The sequence below is a fragment of the Archocentrus centrarchus genome, chromosome 9 (genome assembly GCF_007364275.1).
Source record: "Archocentrus centrarchus isolate MPI-CPG fArcCen1 chromosome 9, fArcCen1, whole genome shotgun sequence".
Lineage (NCBI taxonomy): Eukaryota > Metazoa > Chordata > Actinopteri > Cichliformes > Cichlidae > Archocentrus > Archocentrus centrarchus.
Window position 1 is genome coordinate 3,507,227 of NC_044354.1, and position 24,011 is coordinate 3,531,237.

Genomic DNA, 24,011 nt, shown 5'->3' on the forward strand with positions numbered 1-24,011 from the left:
ATACTTTTAGGTTTTGAAAATTTGCCTCTAAGTGGTTCCCACTCACTGTACTTTCCAAAGATGAACTTAAAAAAATGCACATTACTCTTTATTGGTGTAACCAGACTGCATTTTGTTAGTTTTAATTTTGGCTTGAGTGCAACAACCTTTGAATACAGAGCAGCCATGTTTTGTAATACAAGGATATGAATACATGTGGCCTGTGTAGACCTGAAAACATTAAACACTTAATAATCCAGTATTCTGATCTCCCATAGATGTCCATATTATTCAAGAAATTAATCAGAAAAACACACAAACCCATATATATTTATAATATTGCCCCCACCGTTCATTTGTGACTGTTCTGTCCATGTGCCTGTGTCTTCAGATGTACTGTATTTTTCCCCAGTGAAATGTACTGAAATAATAAAATGAACTAAAACACTTTCATAGAACACACTCTGTGGTAACTAAGCTAGTGCACATTGGAGAAAAATACACATCAGGTGCTGCAAACACTTTAAATTTAAAATAAACTGAAGTATAATCAAAAGATTGAAATGTAAAAGAACAAAAGCTTATTGTTGACATGGAATACCAAACTAAATACCGTCATCGTATTATCAACTATTTGCTATTTGGTTGCAAAGTATAAAATACGGTGTGTTGAAATACCCAACAGCACCTGAAGGCAGCACAAGCCTTTACCACACTTCCTGGTATTCAAGTTTTTTTCAGTTCTTGATATTCAAAACGATGTAAACGTTTTAATGTAAAATGTGTTCACAGTGTCGAGGTTTCTGCAGGTTTTACAGCAATAACTTCTTGTAAATAATACCTCCCTGCACAAACTACAGGAATAAAAATTCTCTTTGAATGACAGCTGGTCACGGACATCCGTTAGTGTTTCTAAACAAGCCAGATCCAAATAAGATCTTATCAAAATACAGTGTGTCAAACATCATACATTCACCATCTTGGTTCAGAGTTTTATTTACTGAATCACACCAATTTCACTTCTATGTTTAACAGGTTTACCATAAAAGCCTGTAATAAGAAATGGTTTAAAAATATACCAAAAAAAAAAAAGGGAAACATTAATATGTAACCATACGGGTATCAGGCTATTAATCAAAACAACATATAAAAGGTATAAGTCAGCACTGGAAGGGGCTTTCCACAAAAATAAAATAAAAATAATAATAATAATAATAATAAAAAAAAGATTATATTCCATGCCGCATGACGTGACGCTTCAGTTCAGAGCTGTTCTCGAGGTTTCTTCCACAGAACTCACAAGTAAATCGTTTGTGCTCTGAGGCGCGCAGGACTTCAGCAGCTCCTGGTGTCACTGTATCTGAGGGAGGGGAAACACGTTTAAAATCACGACAGGCTCGCGTTGCCCAGGATTCCTCAAAAAAAAAAAAAAAACTAAATCTTTAATTACAACCCAAGACTAACCTACATTTATTGCAAAACACTCCACAAAATGTCAGAAAATGGTGACAAAGTATCATTAGAATTTATTTCCCTAAGATGACACGAAAAACTTCAAATATACTAAAGAAAGAGATCCATAAAAAAAATATCCTGCATCCGGAAAATATCTGGAATTCACAGCTTTTATCACTTGTCACATGCTGATGATCAGAAAATCAAATGGCCTCTTAATTCCCATGGAAGCAGTGAGGGAGTGCTTAGTTTTTCACACACTGCTTCTGCACTTCAGCTCGATTTTAGCTGAATGAATAATGACAGTGTAATATGTTTTGTAGTTCATCTTAGGCTGCATTCACCCCGTTTTAAGACCTGCTAAGGACCAGGTGATTTATTTTTAACTATGTCCTGATATATAAACCCTTAGCATTGATAGAGGGTGTGCTTTTATTTTCATGGCTGTATCATTGGTATTGGCCAATATTGGCATTTACCAAAGTCAGCGGCCGATATAAATTTTGTGCTGGTGAAATAAAAAAAGGTCTCACGAAAAGCTTTGAAACAGTTTAATTATAAAGTATTTCTGAATGAACAATTGGCATAAAGGGAAAATTAACAAAAAAAAAAATCGTTACCATTAAGTTTGTCTAAAATAAGGGAATTTAAAGGCTTCATCTAGGGGCCTGTATCTTAAACAATGGAGCAGGAATACGTGAGACAGATTGTGTCAAAACACTGCTTACAAAGATGCACAGAAACTAATATCTACATTCAGTTATAATTTCTACTAACCTTTACGCTCTTGCAGAAAATCACCTTCCTTCATCCCGTCTTGGTCCTCAAACCTCTCATCTTTGAGTTGGTTCTCGTCTTCTGTAGCCATCTCAGACTCTTTGCTCTGCTTCTGCTCAAGAGGATCTTTCTCTTCTTCCTCCTTGAAGCATCCAGGAGGGTGCACTTCCTTCTTGAGACATTCCTTCTCGAGTACTGGCATTTCTCTACAAGGCTCGGGTTCCCGTTCACTGCTTTCCTTAGCGTGCACTTGCTCCCGTTTGAATTTTGCAAATGAGACACCTAAAACATCCCCGCTGATCATCTTAAGTCGTGCATAATTGGGTGGAAGCGTTAACATATGCCTTTCAATTCTGAAACTCTCTTTTGCCCTTGTGTTATTTACATGTGTACTGTTTATCTTTGTTAAGGCTGAATCTGCCTGTGTATTATTAGCATGGCTTTTCTGATTGTGGGACAGAGCGAAGCTGCTTTCTTTAGCTAGTGGAAGATCACTTGGATCACTAGTCTCAACGCCCTTCTCGGTCTTCACCGTTCTGTCCTGATCTGCCTTGTTATGCATCTTGCTGCCATCATCGTCCAACTGTAAGATATGACGCACTATGTCGTCTTCGACCCTCGCCTCGATGTTCAGTGTTTTATGTTCAAGTGCTTTAACGTCTTGTTTTTGGGCTGGTGTATTTTCAGCCCCTTTCGGATCTTTTCCCGTGTCTTTTTGTTCTTTGTCCTCACAGTCTAGGAGTTTGGGTTGGGCTTGGTTTTCATTTGTCTGCCTCTCTTCGTCTGGACCGTTACAATCCTTAAACTGAGACTCTGTAATCTTCATTTCTGCAACACTTTGTTCCACATTTCCCGTCTCCTCTTCTCTTGCAGTCTCTCTTTTTTGCAGGTCTTGCTGGACAGTAGTGTTTGCTTTTGCATTCTCTTGTTGAATGTCTAATTCAGAACTCTCACCAGGACTTTCTTCATTCCCTTCCTGGTCTCGCATCCCACATGCTTCCTGGATCTGGAGTCCAGTTTTCTCTGTGGTGTCATCTTCTGGGTTCTCAGCCTGTGGAACTTCATCACAGTCTGTAAAAAACTCAAACATTTCTACATCCTCCCTGACGAGCTGCTCCATGTTAGATAAGTGCTCCTCTTCTGCTTCTGACGCCCCACCGACCTTTGCCTCCAGCTGATCAAGGCTCACCTGACCCACAAGCTCATGATTCCTCACAACCTGGGGAAAAAAAAAAAAAAGATCAAACTTGCCATTACTTTTAAAGCCCATTTCTACCACAGGAAGCTTTTACAGGGGATCTCAAACCCTTTCGAGACTTCAGAAATACGTTTTAAACGATGGAATCCAGGTCCAAGTTATGACACACAATAACCAGTTTGGTAACAGTCAACAATCTAGAACCAGTTCCATGTGGTATCATAAAAATCCCAAAGTCGAAACCACTGACTTAGATAAAAGCCACAGGTTCTGCCAGCCATCATTTTACCAACTACATTATTACCCCAACTTTGGCTGCATAATGTGTGGTTCAACGTGTCAACTGTCAACGTGTGGACTGCTTCACACCGAGACACTAAGGCAGAGGCACTGGTGCTAACACCACGAGTTTAAACCATGGACAGTATGAAACATGGATTTAGCGTCTGTAGAAGTGCCTCACAGCTACATGAAGGTGAGAGCTGTGGTTGCAAAAACACTCCCAGTCCTACAGAAGTCTGCGGGAAAACAGCTCCAACGTCACCCCAGCAGTATCTGATAATACTACTTCTATACATGGCGGTACTAAACATGATGTGTGTTTGACATTAAAAATGCATCAACCTTTATGAATTCATTTACTCATATTTTTAGGATGTGTGATCCCACTGGCTTTGATGATCCGACGCAACAACACTGATGTCAGTTACTCCCTTCAACAATGCAGAGTTGTTGACATCTGGAAATGTGAGATGGGATTCTAACAGCTGCTTCCTCAAATCTTTGTGGTGTAAAACAAACTTAACTGCCAGTAAAACACTGTCCATCAGTGTTTGCTGGTTTTTCAAAGGTCAGTCAAAGAGAATAACTCATTTTTCCAGGCCTACAGGAATTCCAGTGATGCAGACAGAACTTGGAGAGAAATCCTCACCTGATGCTTATCACTCAGGTGTGCCTCCAAGTCACTCAGCCGGGTGCAGTCGAAGTAGCACAGCCGACACTTGTAGGGTTTGATGTCATCGTGCCTCATCATGTGAAAACGCAGGTTTTCTGGGCTGCCACTTGTGAAAGTGCATTTGTGACAGCGGAATACGATCCCTCGAAGGTAACGTGACAGTTTTGGGCGACGCACCTCTATTGGCACAACACGCTCCTCTGAAAACAAAAAGGGAAAAGGTGAATGTTTGCATGACGGACTGGGATTTGGGAGAACGGGGACACTCTCCTACTAATCCTGCAATGGCGCCAACATACCACGATGCAAGACAATGTGATCAATCATGTTGTTCTTGTTCTTAGTTTGGTAGAGGCAGAAAGGGCAGCGGAGATCCTTCTGATGAGTAGGTTCTGACTGGCAGGTAGAGTGACCTGTCTCCATGTGCATTTCCAGAGTTTTCCTAAAGACGACAGGAGAAATCAGCGATGAGATTGTAAACTTGTAGGTGTTACACATTATTCATCAAGACAAAAACCTCATAAAATTCTCGATTTATTTCCACACATCCAAAATGAATGAATAACAATCTCTAAATTTGAATAAAAGAAGCTTCTTTCAACTGCTGCTTTATTCACAAGGGGTTGCAACAGCAGATACTTAATTTGCACATTTTTATACCAGATTCCTTTCCTGGTGCAACCCCAAAGGGGTGCATGCCTCCTTCTGGGATCAAACCAGGAAAGCATTATGTCACCTTACTGCAGAAACTAGTAAGTCTGCACGTCTGTGACGTTAAAGTAGTTAAATCATACTAGACAGATACTTCAACACAACATTTAAAACCACAGTGAGAAAACTGAATACTGACAGTAAAAGTTTTCAGTTCCCAGAAAATCATTTGTGTGTCTGTTTTCTTTTGTATACACAAAAACACAAACTGTTGCTGCAGCTCACCTTAAACCTGTGAAAAAGCTGCAGTCTTTACATCTGAGGATTTTCTTTCCGTGCCGGTTTAGGTAGTGCCGCCTGATACTAGACAGGTGTCCAGTGCTGAAATTGCAGAGCTCACAGTGAAGCACGCTGTTCTCGGGTAATTTTGACTCTTGCACATTCACTTTGGATTTGGCGCTACTCTGTGCCATCATGGTGTAGTGGTTTAACTGGCGCTGCACATCCGGGGGCTCCAAGTACAGAGATCCTGTCAAAGTTCAAAGAACCGCAGTCTGTTAGTATTTGTACAAAAACAAAAAATGTTTAATGTAAAAATATCAAGACTTAAAAAAAAAAAATAAACGTGAGAGAGATGACTTACTTTCAACCAGTTCAGGTTCTTCATCAAATTCAGGCAAACTATTGATTTTCTCTGATGAATTCGACTCCTTGTCAGCCCTCTCATCACTCTCCTCAACTTTATCTTCAGTCTCAACAGCATCCATAATGAGATCTAGGCATTCAGCAACAGAATAACCACAAAATAAAAGACAGAAAACCCACACTAAATATCTCAAACCCCAAATCTGTGAGATGCTGAGCGGCTGGTTTTAAGACTGTCCTTAAAACTAAGCCAACAGTTGTTACGTTTACAGAAACGATCCCAGTCTGAACAGTTACAGGTTCAGAGATAATAATGTAACTGCAACATCTTATTTTAATTAAAGTAATCGAGTTTTTAAATTCTAGTGATTTGATATGACAATACGTCAAAGTCAAGAGAGTGAAGAGGGAATAGAGAGGGATAAAAAGTCCCAGCATTTTATTTGTTTCCATCAGCTGGCACTGTATATAAAACACCAGGAGAGGATCACATAACGAATTAACACACAAGGATCCCATGATATCACTGATGATGTCATAATTGAGTTTCTCACCTTGATGCTTTTTCATAAAATGACTCCTCCAGAGGCCAAAGACTGTCGTCCGATAGGTACAGCAACTACACAGGAAAGGTTTCACAGTCCCAGATTTGTGGATGACATATTTGCTGATGCTGGTGAGGTAACACAAAACATATGTGCACAATCAATAACCACAAACACTACACCTTAGGGGCTATGGACATGAAAATTTGTTCTAACAAATAAAGGAGACAAAATTCTATATTTATAAAAAAAAAAAAAAGGGTCCAAAGTTTGTTCTTACTTGTGTTTTAATGCAGACGTGGGGAGATTGTGTAGTTTCTTGATGGCTGCCAGGGCCGCGTGGCTGTGCTCATGGGAGCGCAAACCTTTCAGTGACATGAACATCCGGCCGCACTGTTTACACGTGTGTTTGTGGCTGTTTGATTCCAGCTCCGGCTGCTGTACATCAGAGACTTTTGATGGCAACTGTGGAGGACTTGTTGGTACAACAGCGCTCTGTACAGGCGTCCCGTTCCACTGGTTAACCTCCTCCACATTTTGTAACGCGGGCATTTCATCTGGCCTGCAGGGCTGGAAATGATCACAGTAATGGTCAAACAACAAGAGCAACACAAAAGGCAAAGAGTGTAAACGGGGATTCCTGCAGAGTCAACTTACCTCACTGGATTCTTGCTCTGGTGTAGCGCTAATGACAAGCGATGATGCCTTTCTCTGCGCAGCCTTGGCCATCTCCATTGTCCGTGCTCTGTGGCGATCCATGTGATAGCACATCTTTCTAATTCCATTTAACTGGGTCTTGCAGTGGATACATTTGTAAACACCCGTGGTTTTCTTTTTCTCTGATCCCAGTGACAACACAGTGAAGTCCAATTTCCACTCTGAGCGGTGAAATGTACTATAGTGGTCAATGAGCAGCTGAGATGAGTCAAACGTTACATTTGGACACTTTAAACATTTGACATTTGTTTTGTCCTCTGATTTAGGAAGGCTGCGGGGAAAATTCCATTTACGCTTGTTATATTTCTCAAGCAGCTTGTGTGCACTGACTGCATCCAATTTGTGAGTATTTTTGTAGTGACACTGGAGGTATTTTCGATACAGTCCTTTATAGGTGCACATCTGGCACTTGTACAACGTTTTGTTGCTCCAGACTGCCAGCGGGATGGACCGACACGTCTCAGGAGTCTTCACATGTGGAGCCTGTCTGGTTTCCGCAACGCTTACTTCTTCTGCTTCATCCTCCTGCGCTGAGCCCTGAGATGTGTGAGCTGGCTGGTTTTCAGTTTCGGCTGAATGCTCAGACACTTCCGTCTCACTGTGATCCCTCTTACAGTGGGCATTCAGTTTTGTCAATGATGCATGGATTTGTGCACATTTCTTACACGTGTAGCCTCTCTGATTTGAACCTTTTCCTAAACTACACCCGACCATGTTGGATGCAAGGACTTCACCTGTTTCAAGCTCATCTGCTCTGACTACAATTGCTGGATGCTTCATTTGGCAGTGAGTGAGGGTTCCATGGTAGCTAGCATTCACATATGGACACTTTGGACACCTGTAGACTAAAAAGCTATCTTCTGCTGTTATGCTAGACTTAAACGACTCAGTGGCATTTGCTTGGTGCCGAGTTGATGAGACTTCAGAAGGCTTCTGTTTGTATACGGGTACGTAGTATTTTAAATAAGCCTCCTTTCCATGTGTCACAGCATAGTGACCTGCAAGATGCTTTCTCCTGAAATAAACATTGGAACACAGGACACACTTGTATACACAATCCTTTGAAATAGCATGTTTGTGGGTAGCAAGCAAGTGTCGACCAAGTGCAAATTTGGTGGTGCAGGTGTAAGAACAGAGCTGGCAGCTAATCGAAGCATATATTTTCTTGCTTAAAAATGAAGCCTTTGATATAGATCCATGCATGCTGTGGACCTTAGATAGCAGCATTGTCCTTTTAGTTAACGGCTTAGGAGTCGGTTTGACTGTGCTTTGTGAAGTGCTTGCTCCACTCTCCAGTCTGTTGTGGTCCTGCTCGCAGTGATTGTTCAGTTTGTCCAGCGTTGCACAGATTTGTGGGCAGGTTTTACACATGTGCCCACTAAATTTCAAGCTCTCACCGGGTCTACTGCTTTTCCGGGCATCATCCAAATTCTGGACATGCGTCATATCCACGTGAAGGCTGTCCGCCCTGGATGGAGCGTCAGGATGCTTCATCTGGCAGTGAGTGAGAACGCCCTGATAAACGGTATTGACGTAGGTGCAATACGGACACTTAAAGACGTGCAGACGTTTTTGAAGTTGCTTTTGTGGTTTTTGCTGCTCTAATTTTCCAATTAAAGTTTCCGGGTGTTTCATTCCGTAGTGAACGTGGAGACCGTGCTGGGTAGTAAAATTCATAGAGCAATGAGGGCACTTGTATGCTATGGAAGATGCTTCTGCTTCATCCTGTGACTTATCGAATTTAACAGGCACTTGGCAGGACTTAAATGAGTCGGGTGGCTCACTGTGGTCTTTCACCCGCCAGCTTGTGCTTGCCTTCTTGGTATTAAGTCCCACGCAGTCCTGTTTTGCTCCCAAAGGATGAACAGCCCGGTAATGGTGTGCCAGATCTGACAAAGAGTTACTTTTAAAAGAGCATTTCCTGCATGATAACCCAGTTTCATTTTGTCCAGATCTCTGAAATAGCAATCTTTTACTGGTGCCATCTCCTCCACTCCGCTTTTGTTTAAGCTTCTTCTTTTCAGAAAGGACTACTCCAGGACCAACGTACAGCCGAGTACTTACATACTCAAGGCCGGGCACACGTCCCGAGTGGTGTTCCTGGTAGTGCTCATAAACCGCCGCTGCTTTTTCATGCTTGAAAGTACAAAACTCACAATGATAGCCTGGCTCTAATGCTCCTTGTCTAAAACACAATCTTAAAAGATCTGTGACCGTACGTTTTACTTGGTGGGTTTTCCTGATGTGCGTCTTCAAAGCATATACCTGTTCAGTACTGTACGTGCATCTGTAACACTTAAGGGACCGCTGTGTTTGTGGGGCTGTTGCTGGGGGTGGTGCTGAAATTAACAAAGACTTTGCAAGCTTCTTTAATTTTTTCTTTTTCTTATCCATTTTCTTCAGCGGTTCCTGAGCAACTTCTTGATTTCGCGTTGATTTTAGAGAAGATTTCTGTGTCTGATCAAGGATCTTAGAAGTGTGCAGAAGGACGTCTGAAGGGTTAACCTTAAAGCCGTGGTGTACTTTTAAGTAATGGCGCATTACCTGGTCCAAAGTACTATGTCTGTAGTTACAAAAGTGGCAGAAAAACGCGTTTTCATCGCCTTCATTCATGATAGGAAGAGGTAGACGAGAAGAGGAATCCATTGCATTCGATTTTGCTTTTCTGATTTCATCACGAACTAAAGCTGTATGTTCAAGAACACATTTACTGCCAGAATTACACTTTCGATGAATCTTAGCCTGATGGTTAATTACTCCTTTTACAGTTGGATTTGCGAAGTTGCATTTTTGGCAGTAAAACAAGTTTTCTGGACACGGGTAAAATCCTGTCTCTGAGGCGTCTGCTGCATGATCTTCCTCATGCTGAATTTCAGTTTCCCTGCACATCTTCACTTGTTTATTGGTTTCCAATTGAGAACATGAAGTACTTTTTGACATATTAGCTTCACTCTGAAGTTTCTTTTTCTGCATCTCCACACTGTACCACAGGACATCACTAGTATCTATTGGTGCATCCATAGAATGTTTTGCATTGTGATGCCCAAGAATACTCTTAATCTTGGTACTTGTATAACTGCAGAACTGGCAGTAAAACATTTCATTTGGGGAACTGGATGACAAATTGGCGAGTCTGGTAGTGATTTGATTATTGCATCTGGTTGGCGACTCCACAGATTCCCCTTTCTCAGTTTGGGAAAACTCTGAATGATTCATAGAAGCTTCTGGTGTGATCTCTGAAGGATCTACTGGAGTCAAAGAATCTTGATACTTCTCAGGCCTCATTTCTGGTGCTGCACGTGATGTGACACAAGCTGACTGCTTGATTTTATCTATTGTGATAGCCTCATCTGGGTGCCATTTTTGGTAGTGAACGTGCATAACAACAACTGACTTGTGACTAAATGTGCACTTCTTGCATTTATACAAGGCCACGTCTGTGGGATTCTGGGCTGCATGGGTATGCTCAGGAGGAATTTCTCCCGATCTTTCTGGACTCGGCCGAGACGATTCCTCCGGGCACTCAGTCATTGAATATCTGCAGAACAATAAAGAATTTTCCACCTCATATGTAGCATGCTTTGCTTTATAATGTTCTTTCAGGGACTTCAATACATTGGTAGTAAATGTACAAATGAAGCATCTGAAAACCAAACTGAGCTCATATGATTTCATCGTAATTACATCCGGGGCCTCTGGGTGATTTTCCATGTAGTGCCTTTTGAGGTCCGCTGTGCTTAAAAACTCAACTGGACACTCGAGGCAACGGAAGGTGGCACTCTGATCACTCGAGTCCTGAATGTAGACAGAACTGTATCTGATGTAAGGGTGTTCGTTCTGATAATGGGCAGAAACCCGCCTGATTCCCACATCACTGTAGTCACAGTGTTTACAAGAATACACTTTTGGCGCTTCTGCGTCCTCTTCGTCCTCGCTGACTTCAAATGAAAACTCATTGCTGCTTGATGACTGCTGTCTACTTTCATTTTCTTTTTCCATGAGCGTCTCTTCGTCATCCAACTTGGCTTTTTTAGCAGGATGACTTTTTGAAATATCAATACTGGACCTCTTAACAGCACCGGCAGGAACGGTTTCTTTGAATTGTTCCTGAGGTTTTGACGGCATCAGATCAGTTGTCAAGTGACTGTGCAAAAAATGGTATGACTTGCTTGCAGTGATATCTATCACAGACTTTGCTGTGACTTTAAACACACCACCACTGCTGCAGGAGCTTGATGGAGATTCTTGCAAAATTAGAGTTCCTCTGGTGCCATCAGCTAATTTTGCAGCAGCTTTTGTATTTGATCCAGATGATACTGAGAAATACTTGGTAATGGTTTGCAAGGGCCTCTTGTAGGTTTTCAGGTCCTTTGACGTGCATTTAGTTTCTGAGGTAGAAATATCTGAAAGATCTGATGGACTCTCAGATGCTCCTGCAGCTTCACTGTTCTGGCTTGTTGTAATGACGCTTAAAGTGGTGTCGAGGTTTTCTGAAATGATGAGACTTCCCGACACGTTCAGATTTTCTGAAGTTTTCTGACACAGTTCCTCATGTTCACTTAAACTGTCCCAACTATAAGCTTTAAAATCACAGTGCTGGCACTTAAAATTATCCCCTGAACTGCCGCTGCTGTTCTCTGTGCCAGCTTTGTTAGTCACAGAGCATAAACCAGCCTCTCTGAGCGAAGTTTCTGTATCAAGGCCATGCACCTTGTTGAGGTGTTCAAAAAGGTACACCTTGGATTTGAAGATCAGTACACACTGACTACAATGGAAAGCCTTGGCTGGGGTTTCTTGAGCAACCGCTTGGCTGATGACTTGCTTGATGTGGCCAGAGGTGGAGCACTGCACTGTATCTGAGGGGGTGGGGGGCAGGCAACAGACCAGTATAGATCAGTATCTATTCTCAACTTCATTCAAGTAACTGCAGTTGAAACAATACTTGTGAGTTTATTCTCTGTAATACATACCGTTTTGCATCTTGCATTCCTCTTTTAACATAGAGCCTTACACGTAAAGTGACACACCTAGAGATTTGAAAACAGATTATTGTTTTGCTTAATACACAAAAGCAGCACCCCATATTCAGGCACTACTTAGAAACCTGTGATTAAGTTAAATGCACAAGAGGAAACTTTAAGAAAAATATAGATATGCTACTCTTTACGAGTATTAGCGTTAAATAAACTAAACAACGGCTACACAAAGAACTCAGTATCTGTATTTAACTTTAAGTGGGGCATATTCAACAGGAAAGAGACGTAAAACGAATCCAGCTGAATACACACAGACCCGACCTATTTTAACCAAATGCAGAGAAGTGCAACTCGCTAAAATGCTCGATACACACAACGTTTTTACTCACGTATGCACACGAAGACGGGCCAAGGCTTAAGACGCACTGTTTTGAACTGCTGCTGGTAATGGTACGAACACTGCACACGTTTCCGCCATTTTTCCCGCGAGTGCGACTCTCCCTGGCCTCTGCTTCCGCCACCGCAACAAAACATCCTCACTTCCGTCGAAACTCACCGAACCTTCAAAATAAAATGACTTAGAGGTCCTCCGCGGTTTAAGTAATTGCAGAATTTTTAAATGAACACAAACCAGGCTTTCTTGACCATATTTTTTTATTAATTTTACAAAAAATGTGTATGTATTTTACTTGGTAATCTTCACGAAAGAGTGGAGATTTTCTAACTTTCACGCCCAGTTTAATCGGTTCGTTTTAATGTTTGAAGTTATTGAGGGGCGGAAAACGGCCTTTATTGTGAAATCTGGGAAAACTATAACCGGAAATACGTAGGTTCACGCTTTAACACCAAGCCCCCCCCCCCCCCCCCCCCCCCCTCCTTTTAAGTCTTTCTTATTTTTGTGGCGATGTTGTTTTATGCTTTTAATGGAACTTAACATGAGTATTAGTATATACAATAACTGGTAACAAATCCTCCAATTGTTACATGGCACCGCACAGTGGATGAATGGTTTTCTATTGTAATTAAAATTCTATAACGGACAGCTCTCTCTCGCTCTCTATCTCTCTCTTTTAATAGGCTTGGTTTCTATTGTAGGCAGTTGGTCACGTGTTTGCAGTGCCGAGCCTTCCTGAGCTGCACAGGTCACAGAAAAAATGCTTAAAGTCTAACCTTAGATTTACCAAAAAGCACCTCAGTAGTCCACAGAAATTTTTACTGTTGGAAACTTTTGTAGAGGGACTTTGGCTTTCAAAACCAGAAGAGGGCTAAAAAATATACGAGAAAAAGTCACTTTATAAACCTCATAAAGTGTACAGATATGTCACGTTTTTGCAGCTTTTCGAAGCCTCACACCTACAACCCAGGTGTATGGATAAATATTTATTCAAAGGAGCCAGGCCTCAGTGATGAGGATGTGAACATCCTGGAGAGGCAGGAACCCTAGTCTGAGCTTGAGGAGGCCGTTTATGTGAAAAAGAAATGACCATCTCTGAACTGAGGAGGAGCCTAGGAGTAAATATTTCACCATCTTACAATGCTGTGAATGCAGCTATTCCCAAACTCATGATGAATAGTACTCAGAGCACTTTCTATTATCAAGCCATTAGACTCCTCAACTGCAACACTTTATCAACCACATTGCACTGTTTCTGGTCTCATTGTTGTCTTCCAGTTTGGGTAATTTTGTCTCAGGCATGCATTACCACTTTACTGCAATATGCAATACATTGTGCAATACTGTAATTTAACCTCACTGCTACTGCTGCTTACACTTTTCAGTTTTTCTCATATTTTGTCTATACTGTCATGACAATTTGCAAATGAACAAAAACGGAGCTTGTGGTTTATTGTTAGGCGGTGGTGTTAGTATGCAACTGTAGTGTTTATAAAGCTGAGACTGAAGACGTTGCTTAGATAAGTGATGAAATGTTTCTCCTGCTAAAAATTCTGGGTCCAGCAGAATTAACTTTATCGATCAGCTCAGTTTACAGTACTTCAAGTATATAATGACAACATACTCCACAGCTGTTTTGTATATTGGCAGGAACAAAATGAGTGAAGGAGACTTACATAGCTTGGTCAAAGAGTTTTTCCAACAGCTGTTATTAACCAAAAATTATGGTTGCTACTTTCCTTAAAAGAAGGGGGTGGGGTGGAATACATGGGGGTGAGTGAGAGGGAGCCAGGTGTAACAGTAAGATTGCGAGGAGCAGAGGTGGTGAAGGTAGATGAGTTTAAAGACCTGGGGTCAACCATCCTAAGCAATGGACACCACACAAGAAAGCTGAAGGAGAGAGTGACAAAGATAAAGAGGCAAGGCTGAGATGATTTGGACATGTGCAGAGGGGTGATAGTGAATATACTGGACAAAGGATGTTGAAGATGGAGCTGCCTGGCAGCAGGAAAATAGTTGGTGGATGTAATGAATGAGGATATGGAGGATATGCAGAGGGCTGTGGTGTGACAGAGGAGGATGCTAGGGTGAGATGGAGGGGGAGCGACAGCGGATAAAAGGGATAAAAATGTAATTTTATCTAATGGAAATTAACAACAGAAATGAATTCCATCAAATTTTATTTTAGTATCTCACACTTACTGGTTTTATTCTTTCATTTGCTTGTTTTGATGAAAAATCGAACGGATAATCAGATATATACTCCACACCATTTGGGGGCGCTGATGCTCCAACCTGCTTGTAAGACTCGAAGAAGAAAGAAGGAAGTGTGAGCAGCACTGATCTGACAGCCACCTTTACAGAGGTATTTTCCCTCCTGTGTAAGTTTATTGTGCAAGTTTGATTTGCGTTATATCACACTAGAGTTAGCAGGCGCGTGGGTAACATTTATTATACCTTCAGTGGTAGCTTAGCCGTGCTACTGTAACATCAGTTTGTCATGCAAGTGTGTGCAGTGTCTAATTGATCTAAAGACGAGCTGTCTTACATAAACAGCCATAACAGCCGGTTACAGCAAAAGGTTTCACATTTTTCTGATTCTGTTGTAGCAAGTCAGTGTGAAAAAGCTGTTGTTACACTCTTGTTTGTGTGTGTTTAGGGGTGATCTTTATGACTTCAGAGAGGCACCATGCTCCCAGGCAAACTAGCTTTGAACACTCTGAGGAGGATCCACCATGGAGCTTGTTATCAGTGTTTTTCCACCTGCTTCATCCAAAAGGAAGGGACGAGGACTGGAGATGGTCGCCACTTAGACTCCCGCGTGTGGAAGAGAAAGCCTAAGAACCAAACTGTGACCTGGTCATCAGTAAGGCTTCGTGAAGCACAGCACAATGGGAGAAGATCGTTCAGTTTATCAGCTGCTACTATTGTAAATTCAGCACCAGCACATGTTCAGCCTTTCCTCCGGTTGATGAGGCTGGACAAACCTATAGGTTTGTGCTTATGAACATCAAAGCTTTGTGTTTAAATAACTATGTAACATATGCTTACACAGACCAACCATAGCATTAGAAACATGGTGGGTCATATAACATTGATCCTTTTGTTATAATGCAATCGTCCTGCTATTCATGTCAGTTTGAACCGCTCTCCTAAATATTGCTGTAAATTTTAGTGCCTCCAGAGTTCCTCTATCCATGTCCTAAAGGGTGGGGTTAGTTGGTATCAAGCCTTTTAATTTTCTGGTTGTAAGCAGTCTAAAACATACACTCACCTGCCATTTTATTAGGTTCACCTTTTACCTTTCACCACCTTTTTTATTTGCTGCCTTTCTTTCTCTCTGTTCATATGTTCATTTCTTGTTTAATTCACTTGAAATTTAATGTATCTTAATTGTAGGGACATGGCTGCTGTACCTCCCCTGTACATGGAGCATTGCTCTGGCTGCGAACCCCGGATGCTTCCCAGATCTGGGCATGCTCACACTCTTTGGTACGGGTGCTCTGCTGATGAGAGGAGCCGGCTGCACCATCAATGACATGTGGGACAAAGACTTTGACAAAAAAGTAAATGAGACTAGTGTACAGCTGGATGCAAAAAATAACTGGGCACAGTTTTGTTTTTTTGCTTTGCAGTGAAATAAATACAACCTCAGTGTCAGACAGGCATCAGAAATCAGCCCAGCCTTGCTTAATCTTATGTTAAATGAGCCTGTTCTTACCTGCATCATCGTCACTCACCTGCTCAAACTTAAAAACACTAAACTTGAACTGGATTACAGCTAGACGTACACATTGCTTATTTATTCCCAGCTCTGATAAATAGAAAGTGTTGACGTTTTTGTGCAGGTGTCCCGTACAGCCTCTCGACCAATCGCAGCAGGAGACGTTTCTCGAATGCAGGCTCTGGTCTTCCTGGGAGGGCAGCTCTCTCTTGCACTTGGGGTTCTTTTGTGTCTCAACTATTACAGGTACACAGAAGCAGTTTTATGTAGAGAGGGGTTGAGACTTAATTTGAGTTTGTTAGCAAAATAAAAATAGAGGGGACAGGAACAATGGAACGGGGTAATTCTGGGTGCTTTAATTCCCTCTGTTATTTTACAGTCTTTGTTCACAATGTTCCACAGCATAGCGCTGGGTGCTGCTTCATTATCTCTCGTCATCACCTACCCCCTGATGAAGAGGATCACTTATTGGCCACAGTTTGTGTTGGGTATGTGCAGTATAAAATGATCCTGTGGTGTTCTTTGTCTAAAGTTAACATTTCTCAGATCAGCAAAGCTAAAGCTGGTTTCTTGTTCATTCCCTTCTCTCACTTTAGGCCTCACTTTCAACTGGGGCGCTCTGCTCGGCTGGGCCGCCGTTAAAGGCTCTTGTGATTGGTCCGTGTGTCTCCCGCTGTACTTCTCAGGAGTGATGTGGACGCTGATATATGACACAATATATGCTCATCAGGTAAAGTAGTGGGCTCTACAGAGCCTGCCAGTTAGTTCCTATTAAACGATTCTCACTGTCTACATTCAATTATTATGATTAGTCATGTTGTGTGTGTAATAATGTACAGAGAGGATCAAATTTACTACAGATCCAGCAACACAGCAGCTCAATGGTTAACATTACAAGAGGGCAGGAGGTTACCTAGTCTGCTCATACTCCTGTTATGTAGGACAGGTTAAAAGTGAAATTTCTGTTATAGAAACAGTGACGCATTGATACACTTACAAACTGCTGCATCAGGGATCCTCACATCCACACCTCGAGAACCAGTGTCCTGCAGGTTTTAGATGTGTCTCTGCTTCAACACACCTGAGTCACGCATAGAAGTCATTAGCAGGACTCTGGAGAACTTGACTGCATACTGAGGAGGTAATTCAGCCATTTGATTCAGGTGTGTTGGATCAGGGACACATCTAAAACCTGCAGGACACCGGCCCTCGAGGCGTGGATGTGAGGATCACTGTGATACATTAATTGGGCCAGTTGTGATGAACAGGTGAGAGTAATCAGTGCTATGCTTGTATAAACTCTCTACCCATGACTGCAAAGTAATTAAGAACTAAAGGTTGGTGCCTCAGCAGGATCCAACCACCATATCACTGGGAAATTTACAAAAAATTATAGTTACACTATGTAATGTCTATTTATGGCACAGCAGCAAATATTTTTTCCAATTTTCCTATTGATGAACTTATGTCCAATCATTTCTAAGGACTCTAGATGAAATTACATTCACTGGCCACTTCATTAGGTACACCTTGCTAGTACCAGGGGTCCCCTTTGTCTTCATAACTGCTTTGATTCTTTGTGGCATACGTTCAGCAAGGTGCTGGAAATGGTTCTCAGAGATTTAGGTCCATATTGACATGATAGCATCACACAGTCGCAGCACATCCATCAGACTTTTGGTGAATTCATGTGAATTGTAGCCTCAGTCAGTTTTTGTTAGCTGGCAGCAGCACCCAGTGACCCGTGACTAATCTCTGGCATCAGTACAGCATTTTTGCCCAGTTGAACAGGTATACCTAATGTGGCTGGTGTCTATCCTTAAATTTAGGAAGAAAGGGCTGGAAACTGAAGCAAACTGTGAGTTTGTTTAAAATGCAAGTGAACAGTAGCCTTCAGGATGTAAAGAATTAGATTAAATTTTATAAATGCAGTCTGAGGATGGTAGTTTACCGTTTTTGTTGATGTGAACGTAGAATCATGTCTCCCATTTTTAAAGTAGGGATGTTGATTGACTGTTGCTCTGTCTGTGATAACCAGGATAAGGACGATGACATCAAGGTAGGAGTCAAATCTACTGCACTGAGGTTCCAGGAGCAAACCAAACCTTGGCTGAGTGGCTTCACTGTGGCCATGATGTCAGGACTGGTCATAGCTGGGGTCAATGCTGAACAGACCCTTCCTTATTATGCTGCACTGACCACTGTGGCAGTGCACCTGACGCACCAGGTGAGGATCAACGTGCTTCTTGCCACACACTCATGGCTGTGTTTAATATGAGCTTCCAGCATTTTAAAGTTAAATATATGTCGCAGAAAAAAGGAGAATTAGGTAATAATGTTCAACTTTAACACAACATTTAAGTGAGTAAGAGGCACAGATTATAATACTGAACAAACATATGTTTCAAGAATGGCTTTGCCATTAAAATGTTTCCTTTCTTCTCTCGTAGATTTACACATTAGATATCAACAAACCAGAAGACTGCTGGAAGAAATTTGTTTCAAACAAAAACCTTGGACTGTTGTTATTTTTGGGTATTGTTGCTGGGAATTTGTGGAAAGAATGAAGATGGACTTTTAGGAAATGAGGAAACATTCATGTAGTCACTGCGGAAAATATTTTGTTACATTTGTGTGTGTTTTTAACCCCCCAAAATGAAGAAATTAGTTTATTTCCCTGATATATTAAAAAAAATCTAATTCAACTGGATTTTAAATGTTTTTTTTTTAATATCTATAATAGTTTTTTTTTTTTTTTTTTTTTTTAATAAATATGTTACATTATCACCTGGTGTCATCAAAAATGTCACTAAATGTAGTAGCATTTTTTGACCACCAGGGGGCAGTGTGATTAATTTGCCACCTGATGAATGTACTGTACACCAGTGGCCGTATTTCTCCGTTTTGGTCCATAAAACGAAAAATATCTGGGTCTTTGCTCGACATTCTTCACGAGTCACTGGTTTACTTTGGTGCTCTTTGTTTTCATGCTGGGCAGGCAGCTTCCTCCCACTGCGCTCGAGCTTGTGTGTCAGAAACCACTGCCAGTTATTAAATATGAGAGTTTGGTGAGAGTAGACATGCAGACCTGCAGAGTTTACTGGTTCTTTCTAGTGCTTTTGTGACACGAGCCGCTCTGTCCCGTCACAGTGTCCGTTATTTCAGCGCAAATATTGAAAATGTCACTTGATGCATTTAAAGTGAACTTGATGAATAAATAATTCTGCCCCAAATATTAAATATTGTTTCTTTAATCTTTGGATCCAGATCATTTAGTTACAGTGCTTTGAAAAACTAAGCACTTCCTGCGATTCAGTAGCTCACAGAATCACTTTTATTGGCAATAAGTTATTTAATTTTGGCCCGCACTTTATAAAGTTGCTTCAGCTCATTGATGTTTGCAGGCATTTGTTTATGCAGAGCTCTGTTAAGGTCCCGCCTCAGCATCTCAGTCAGGTTGAGTCTGGACTTCGACTGAACCATTGCAACACTTTGATTTGTTGCTTTTTTTGGGGCGTTCTGTTATGGATCATTGTCCCGTTGCATGACCTGATTTTGGTCGAGCTTTAGCTGTCGTACAGATGCTCTCATATTTGACTCTAGAATATTTCCTATACAGAGGCGTTCAGGTTTGACTCAGTGACTGTGAGGCGTCCTCAGTATCCTGTGTTTGGTTTTTGCTGAAAACGGTGCTGTGCATCTTGACCAAACATTTCCTGTTTGGTTTTGTGATTTGTTCAGATGAACGTTTGCCTAACCTAAGCTGCCTTATTCTTTTTTAAAAGATGAGTTTTTCTCCTGGCAACTTTTCCAAACAAGCCATAACTGTCTTTTTCTAATTATACTGTCATGAACTTTACCATGCCAGCAGAGGCCTGTAGATTCTGAGATGTAGCTCTGTTACACCTGAATGCAGACGACTAGGAAACTGTCTAAACCGCTTTTAGAGAGGTGCTCACACTTGCAGATGATCAGTAAATGAGCCTCTTAATTCATATGGAAGCAGTAGGGGTGCACTTAGATTTTCACATGACTGCATAATTGCATCTGAAACATAGAAATAGTGTAACAATCTAAGATTCCTGAAGCCCTGAATATAATTTCTTTCTTTGGCCACTATTCTAGTGAACTGAGTTTTAAAACAAAGAGCAGGATTATATTAACAAGCGGAACCAGACCTATGTATGTTTTAGATAAAAGTCTCAAACCAGTCATATTTCTAAATTCTACTGCTATAACAATGCAAGTAACAATCATTTGAGCATTTATCCAGCTTAAAAAAGTGTAGATTTTTCTCTGTGTTGGTGTCAGTTTTTGGAAAAGGTTCCTGTGTATATGATGGTCTGCTTTCACTGTTGCTGCCCAGGTGAAAAACCCCACAAAGTGCCCCAAGTGTAACCCGTGCCACCACAGAGAAAAACCGAAACAGGCGAACAGTGGGAAGTGTTTGCACCTCGCATAAACCAGTCTACGCAGCCACGAAGCCGTTGTGGCGTTCCAGCGACGAGCAAACTCTGACATCCTGATCGACGCCTCAGTGGTCCAGAAATCCCCGTCGGATAGTCCGTTCCATTCGGAGGAGGAGACCCCTGATGAGTTTTCCCAAAAGCCAAACCCTGCTGCGTTACTGAGGCATTCACTGATCCTCCAGTGAGAGTAATACTGGATTCTTAAAACCAGTCCAAGACCCCAGAGCCACAGGATGCCATAGAAGATGCCAGATTTGGTATCACAGGTATAATGTTTCAGAAAATAGACAAGACAGAACCTAACCCACTCCAGCATTAACACTTGGATCAGCTTTAGGAAAACCACACCCAGTGGACTGGGTGGAGAGCTGAGGTCGATCCCCTCCATTAGGGAAACGAATCGGCCGTAGGAGCACAGAGGACCGCCGAGCAGCGTGGTAAAGTTGAGGATATAGCTGACAAGAGGGAGAAGCATGATGCAAGCCTTCCTTTTGGATGACGCCCTGCATGTCGGGACAACTCGCTTCTCCTGGAGGTCCAGAGACACTGAGGTGATTCTCTGAGTGAGCAGCATCAAAGTGGACACTGCCAAAAACAATCTAAAAGTGCAAGAGAGGTTACTGTGATTAAATAGACCGCTTTTCATCCTTAACTGCTTACATGTATGCATTTCATGTTTTTACATCAAGCTTAAGAATCATATCTGAGGTTAAAGTAGGTTCAGAGTTCACCCCCAGTGGCCTTGACAGAACACTCATACTGCAGTCTGTTTATCACAATAGCTGTGACCACACAGCAAAGTTTATTCTCAGGATCCTCACCTGACAGGTTAGGCAGCAGCACAGAGGTTCTTGGAAAACAGTTTGCTGTGATTATAGCGCAATCTCAGTAGGCTGATGGAACCATGTGATGTGGTTAAACGCTCCGGGCAACAGAGATTGTTTTAGTGAAAAACACATGAGTTTGAGAGGTTTCAGAAAAGTGTGGTGAGGGACATGTTTACCACTGCATTAATCACTAGTTGTTATTAATCTGTCTCTCTTCCACAGTGTGCCTTTTGTCCTGTCTCTCCCCCCCTCACAGCAGATGACTGCCCCCCCCTCCCTGAGCCTGGTTCTGCTGGAGGTTTCTTCCTGTTAAAATGGAGTTTTTCCTTCCCACTGTCACCAAGCGCTTGTTTACAGGGAATCATCTGATTGTGGTTTTTCTCTCTAATATACTGTAGGGCCGTTACCTTACAATATAAAGCGTCTTGGGTTGAATGATGTTGTGAATTTGTGCTATATAAATTAAACTGAAGATTTTAGGTTCTACTTTGTCATATTTTTAATTTCATATTGCATCAGATATTTTCAGTTGGTGTTCGGTCTAGAAAGCAGGCAGGCCATCCTGTTGTTATATGTGTAGAATGTAGTTTGGCATTTTCTTGATAAACCTATTGTCTGTTATTCCAAAACTTGTTTAGATATGGTTGAACATTAATTGTGCTTTTACAGGTTACCATCCACATTAATGCCCCCGTACCATCACGGATGATTGATTTTGAAATATGTGCTAATAATAAACTGCATGGACTTTATCCCAGAGGACAGGGCATCCAAAAGTTTGATTTCTCTGAGCACGGGACATCAGTCAAGGTGGCAGCATTTCTGGATCTGGTTACAGAGGGGAAAACCCAGACTCAGCTTTTTATGCTGTCATAATTATTTACCTAAGTCTTTTCATGCCTCTGTATTAGAAACATATTGCTGACAAGCTTATATTTTTCAGACAGCAACAAACTTTCACAGCTTCAGCATGTGATGTGTTTCATGTGTATTATGTTCAATGGAATATGGAGTTTAAATGATTTACAAGTCATTGCATGCTGCTTTATTTATATTTTACACAGCGACTTTTCTTTCAAACAGGCTCATGTTGTGTATCTGTGCCCTGGTGAGTATTTGCATAAGGAGGGCTAGCAGATTAGTACCTGATGCTGACGGGTTCGTGCAGGTAGTATTCCCTGTACTGTATAAGCAGATGCCAGAAGGTTTGCCACAACATCTGGATACCAAATGCCCAGGTGTGGATACAGCTGGGATCCACGGAGCGCACGAGCAGAAAAAAGGCGAGTGTGGGGGTGAACAGGAGGATGCTGTAGACGCCCATCGTGACCACTGCCAGGACACTTCCTCCAACAGAAACAAACAGGTACCTGGAGACAGGAGATCACGGTGAATACTAAAGCTGCAGCGACTCTGTTAGCCCATGTTTTTAATACTAAACACCCCCAGTTTTTTTTTTTTCTGTCAGGTAGCAGTTCTTCAGCTACTGCTTTTCATTGATATCACTGTAAACTAAACGTCTTTTAGCCGGCCTTTTTAAAAAATTCATGTCAAGAATCTATTTTCTCACATTTTCTGACCAGAAACTAAACAAATAACTGGGACTTAAATTCTGCAGTTTAAGCAATGAAGAAAACTAAAACAGTCGACAGACGGCAAAGTTTCTATTATTTAAAATTCACATGACCAAAAACAAATAATAATAAATCTATATGGATGCACTTTTACAAAGAAGTTAAACAAAAAAAAATAACAAAAAACAAAGGACAAAACACCAAATTTATTTACTCAAATATGTGATCCATTTTATAGTATTTGCAGTTGTTACAGTGCCCACTGAAGTGCTGCCAAACATATTGCTAGTTCATTGCACTTGCAGTACAGTGCACCGTATAATGCAATCAACCAGATGACTCACAAACTATAATTATACTGTACATACCTGTATGTCAAGGAGAGATGTCCCCGTTTTGTGAGAAAATAAAATAAAAATGCAAATGGAAGTGAAAAACATTGATACATTAAAAAACGATGTCGCTCCCACAACCAGCCGATTGAGCCCATGTCTGCAGGCTGCAGCAGATGTTTGATGCTGCTACAATCAAAAGCGGGTAAAATTTTTGCTTTTTCTGCGTAACCGTCTTTGCATTTTCACTTCTGATTTGTGCTAGTAAGTAATTCCTATTGCAGTTTTATAGCGGTCATTTCTTTTGTCTACCCTTATCAGCTCTGTTTGTCTGCACAAACAGAGCTGATATTTGGACTGTTTGTCCAAGAAAGCTTGTCCACCCATATTTCTGCAACTGTAGCAACCGAAAGGTTTCTGCCTTCCCTTTACCTTCAGTAGTTTTACAGGCCTGATTTAAATATGTGGCACTTTTTATATTTAATTCTAAATTTCTTCTGGATGTCAGAAATAACAGATTGGTTCCAAAAATAAAATGTGGTGGTGTATTAATGTGACACTGTGCAAAACAACAAAGCCGGAGGCTGAAAGGTTAAAGGTAAAACGAGGGGTCAAACACAGTTATGCAGGTCTGTGGCATTTGTACCCAAACAATGAAGAGTAAACCTTTGGAATTTACTTTAAAACAAACATCCAGTTCACCAGCGAAGGAGAAACACTGCAGGGGGAGAGATGTCACTGTGAACTTTCTTCAGTTGGTTGCTTTCTTTAAGGACACAAGTTTTATGATTTC

General features: G+C 41.4%; 3 protein-coding genes across 4 annotated transcripts; 1 reads left to right on the plus strand and 2 right to left on the minus strand.

The window, feature by feature from the left end:
• Positions 1-87: 87 nt before the first annotated feature.
• On the minus strand, positions 88-12,394 carry LOC115786087 (zinc finger protein 462-like). The gene is made up of 11 exons (XM_030738118.1): positions 12,288-12,394; positions 11,893-11,949; positions 6,863-11,778; positions 6,486-6,775; positions 6,215-6,333; positions 5,659-5,790; positions 5,301-5,544; positions 4,664-4,806; positions 4,341-4,564; positions 2,212-3,430; positions 88-1,339 (listed from the first exon to the last, which is right to left on the minus strand). Exons 2-11 carry the CDS (start codon positions 11,921-11,923, stop codon positions 1,209-1,211), a joined length of 7,449 nt encoding a protein of 2,482 aa, XP_030593978.1. The 5' UTR covers positions 11,924-11,949; positions 12,288-12,394; the 3' UTR covers positions 88-1,208.
• Positions 12,395-14,599: 2,205 nt separating this feature from the next.
• Positions 14,600-18,719, plus strand: coq2 (coenzyme Q2 4-hydroxybenzoate polyprenyltransferase). Of its 2 annotated transcripts, none has more exons than XM_030737856.1 (8): positions 14,600-14,657; positions 14,952-15,285; positions 15,692-15,858; positions 16,141-16,262; positions 16,419-16,504; positions 16,613-16,746; positions 18,055-18,243; positions 18,467-18,719. In XM_030737856.1, exons 2-8 carry the CDS (start codon positions 14,982-14,984, stop codon positions 18,581-18,583), a joined length of 1,119 nt encoding a protein of 372 aa, XP_030593716.1. In that variant the 5' UTR covers positions 14,600-14,657; positions 14,952-14,981; the 3' UTR covers positions 18,584-18,719. The 2 variants fall into 2 exon arrangements, with proteins under 2 accessions (XP_030593716.1, XP_030593715.1); XM_030737855.1 differs by having other exon boundaries at positions 14,605-14,673.
• Positions 18,720-20,132: 1,413 nt separating this feature from the next.
• Positions 20,133-23,376, minus strand: mboat4 (membrane bound O-acyltransferase domain containing 4). Its single transcript, XM_030737854.1, has 3 exons — positions 23,255-23,376; positions 22,458-22,682; positions 20,133-21,084 (listed from the first exon to the last, which is right to left on the minus strand). The coding sequence occupies exons 1-3, from the start codon at positions 23,374-23,376 to the stop codon at positions 20,133-20,135; spliced, it is 1,299 nt and encodes a 432-aa protein (XP_030593714.1).
• Positions 23,377-24,011: the final 635 nt, after the last annotated feature.

Excerpts from the sequence above, each read along its gene's own strand:
- LOC115786087 (XM_030738118.1), bottom strand. The coding sequence starts at position 11,923 with ATGTTAAAAGAGGAATGCAAGATGCAAAACG. Across the intron at positions 4,807-5,300 it reads AGCTTTTTCACAGGTTTAAG|GAAAACTCTGGAAATGCACA; the intron begins GTGAGCTGCAGC and ends TGTCGTCTTTAG. Across the intron at positions 1,340-2,211 it reads TTTTCTGCAAGAGCGTAAAG|ATACAGTGACACCAGGAGCT; the intron begins GTTAGTAGAAAT and ends CCCCTCCCTCAG.
- coq2 (XM_030737856.1), top strand. The coding sequence starts at position 14,982 with ATGCTCCCAGGCAAACTAGCTTTGAACACTCTGAGGAGGATCCACCAT. Across the intron at positions 16,505-16,612 it reads TTGGCCACAGTTTGTGTTGG|GCCTCACTTTCAACTGGGGC; the intron begins GTATGTGCAGTA and ends CTCTCACTTTAG. Across the intron at positions 16,747-18,054 it reads ACACAATATATGCTCATCAG|GATAAGGACGATGACATCAA; the intron begins GTAAAGTAGTGG and ends TGTGATAACCAG.
- mboat4 (XM_030737854.1), bottom strand. The coding sequence starts at position 23,376 with ATGGGCTCAATCGGCTGGTTGTGGGAGCGACATCGTTTTTTAATGTAT. Across the intron at positions 22,683-23,254 it reads CATCTCTCCTTGACATACAG|GTACCTGTTTGTTTCTGTTG; the intron begins GTATGTACAGTA and ends TCCTGTCTCCAG. Across the intron at positions 21,085-22,457 it reads CACGAACCCGTCAGCATCAG|ATTGTTTTTGGCAGTGTCCA; the intron begins GTACTAATCTGC and ends TTGCACTTTTAG.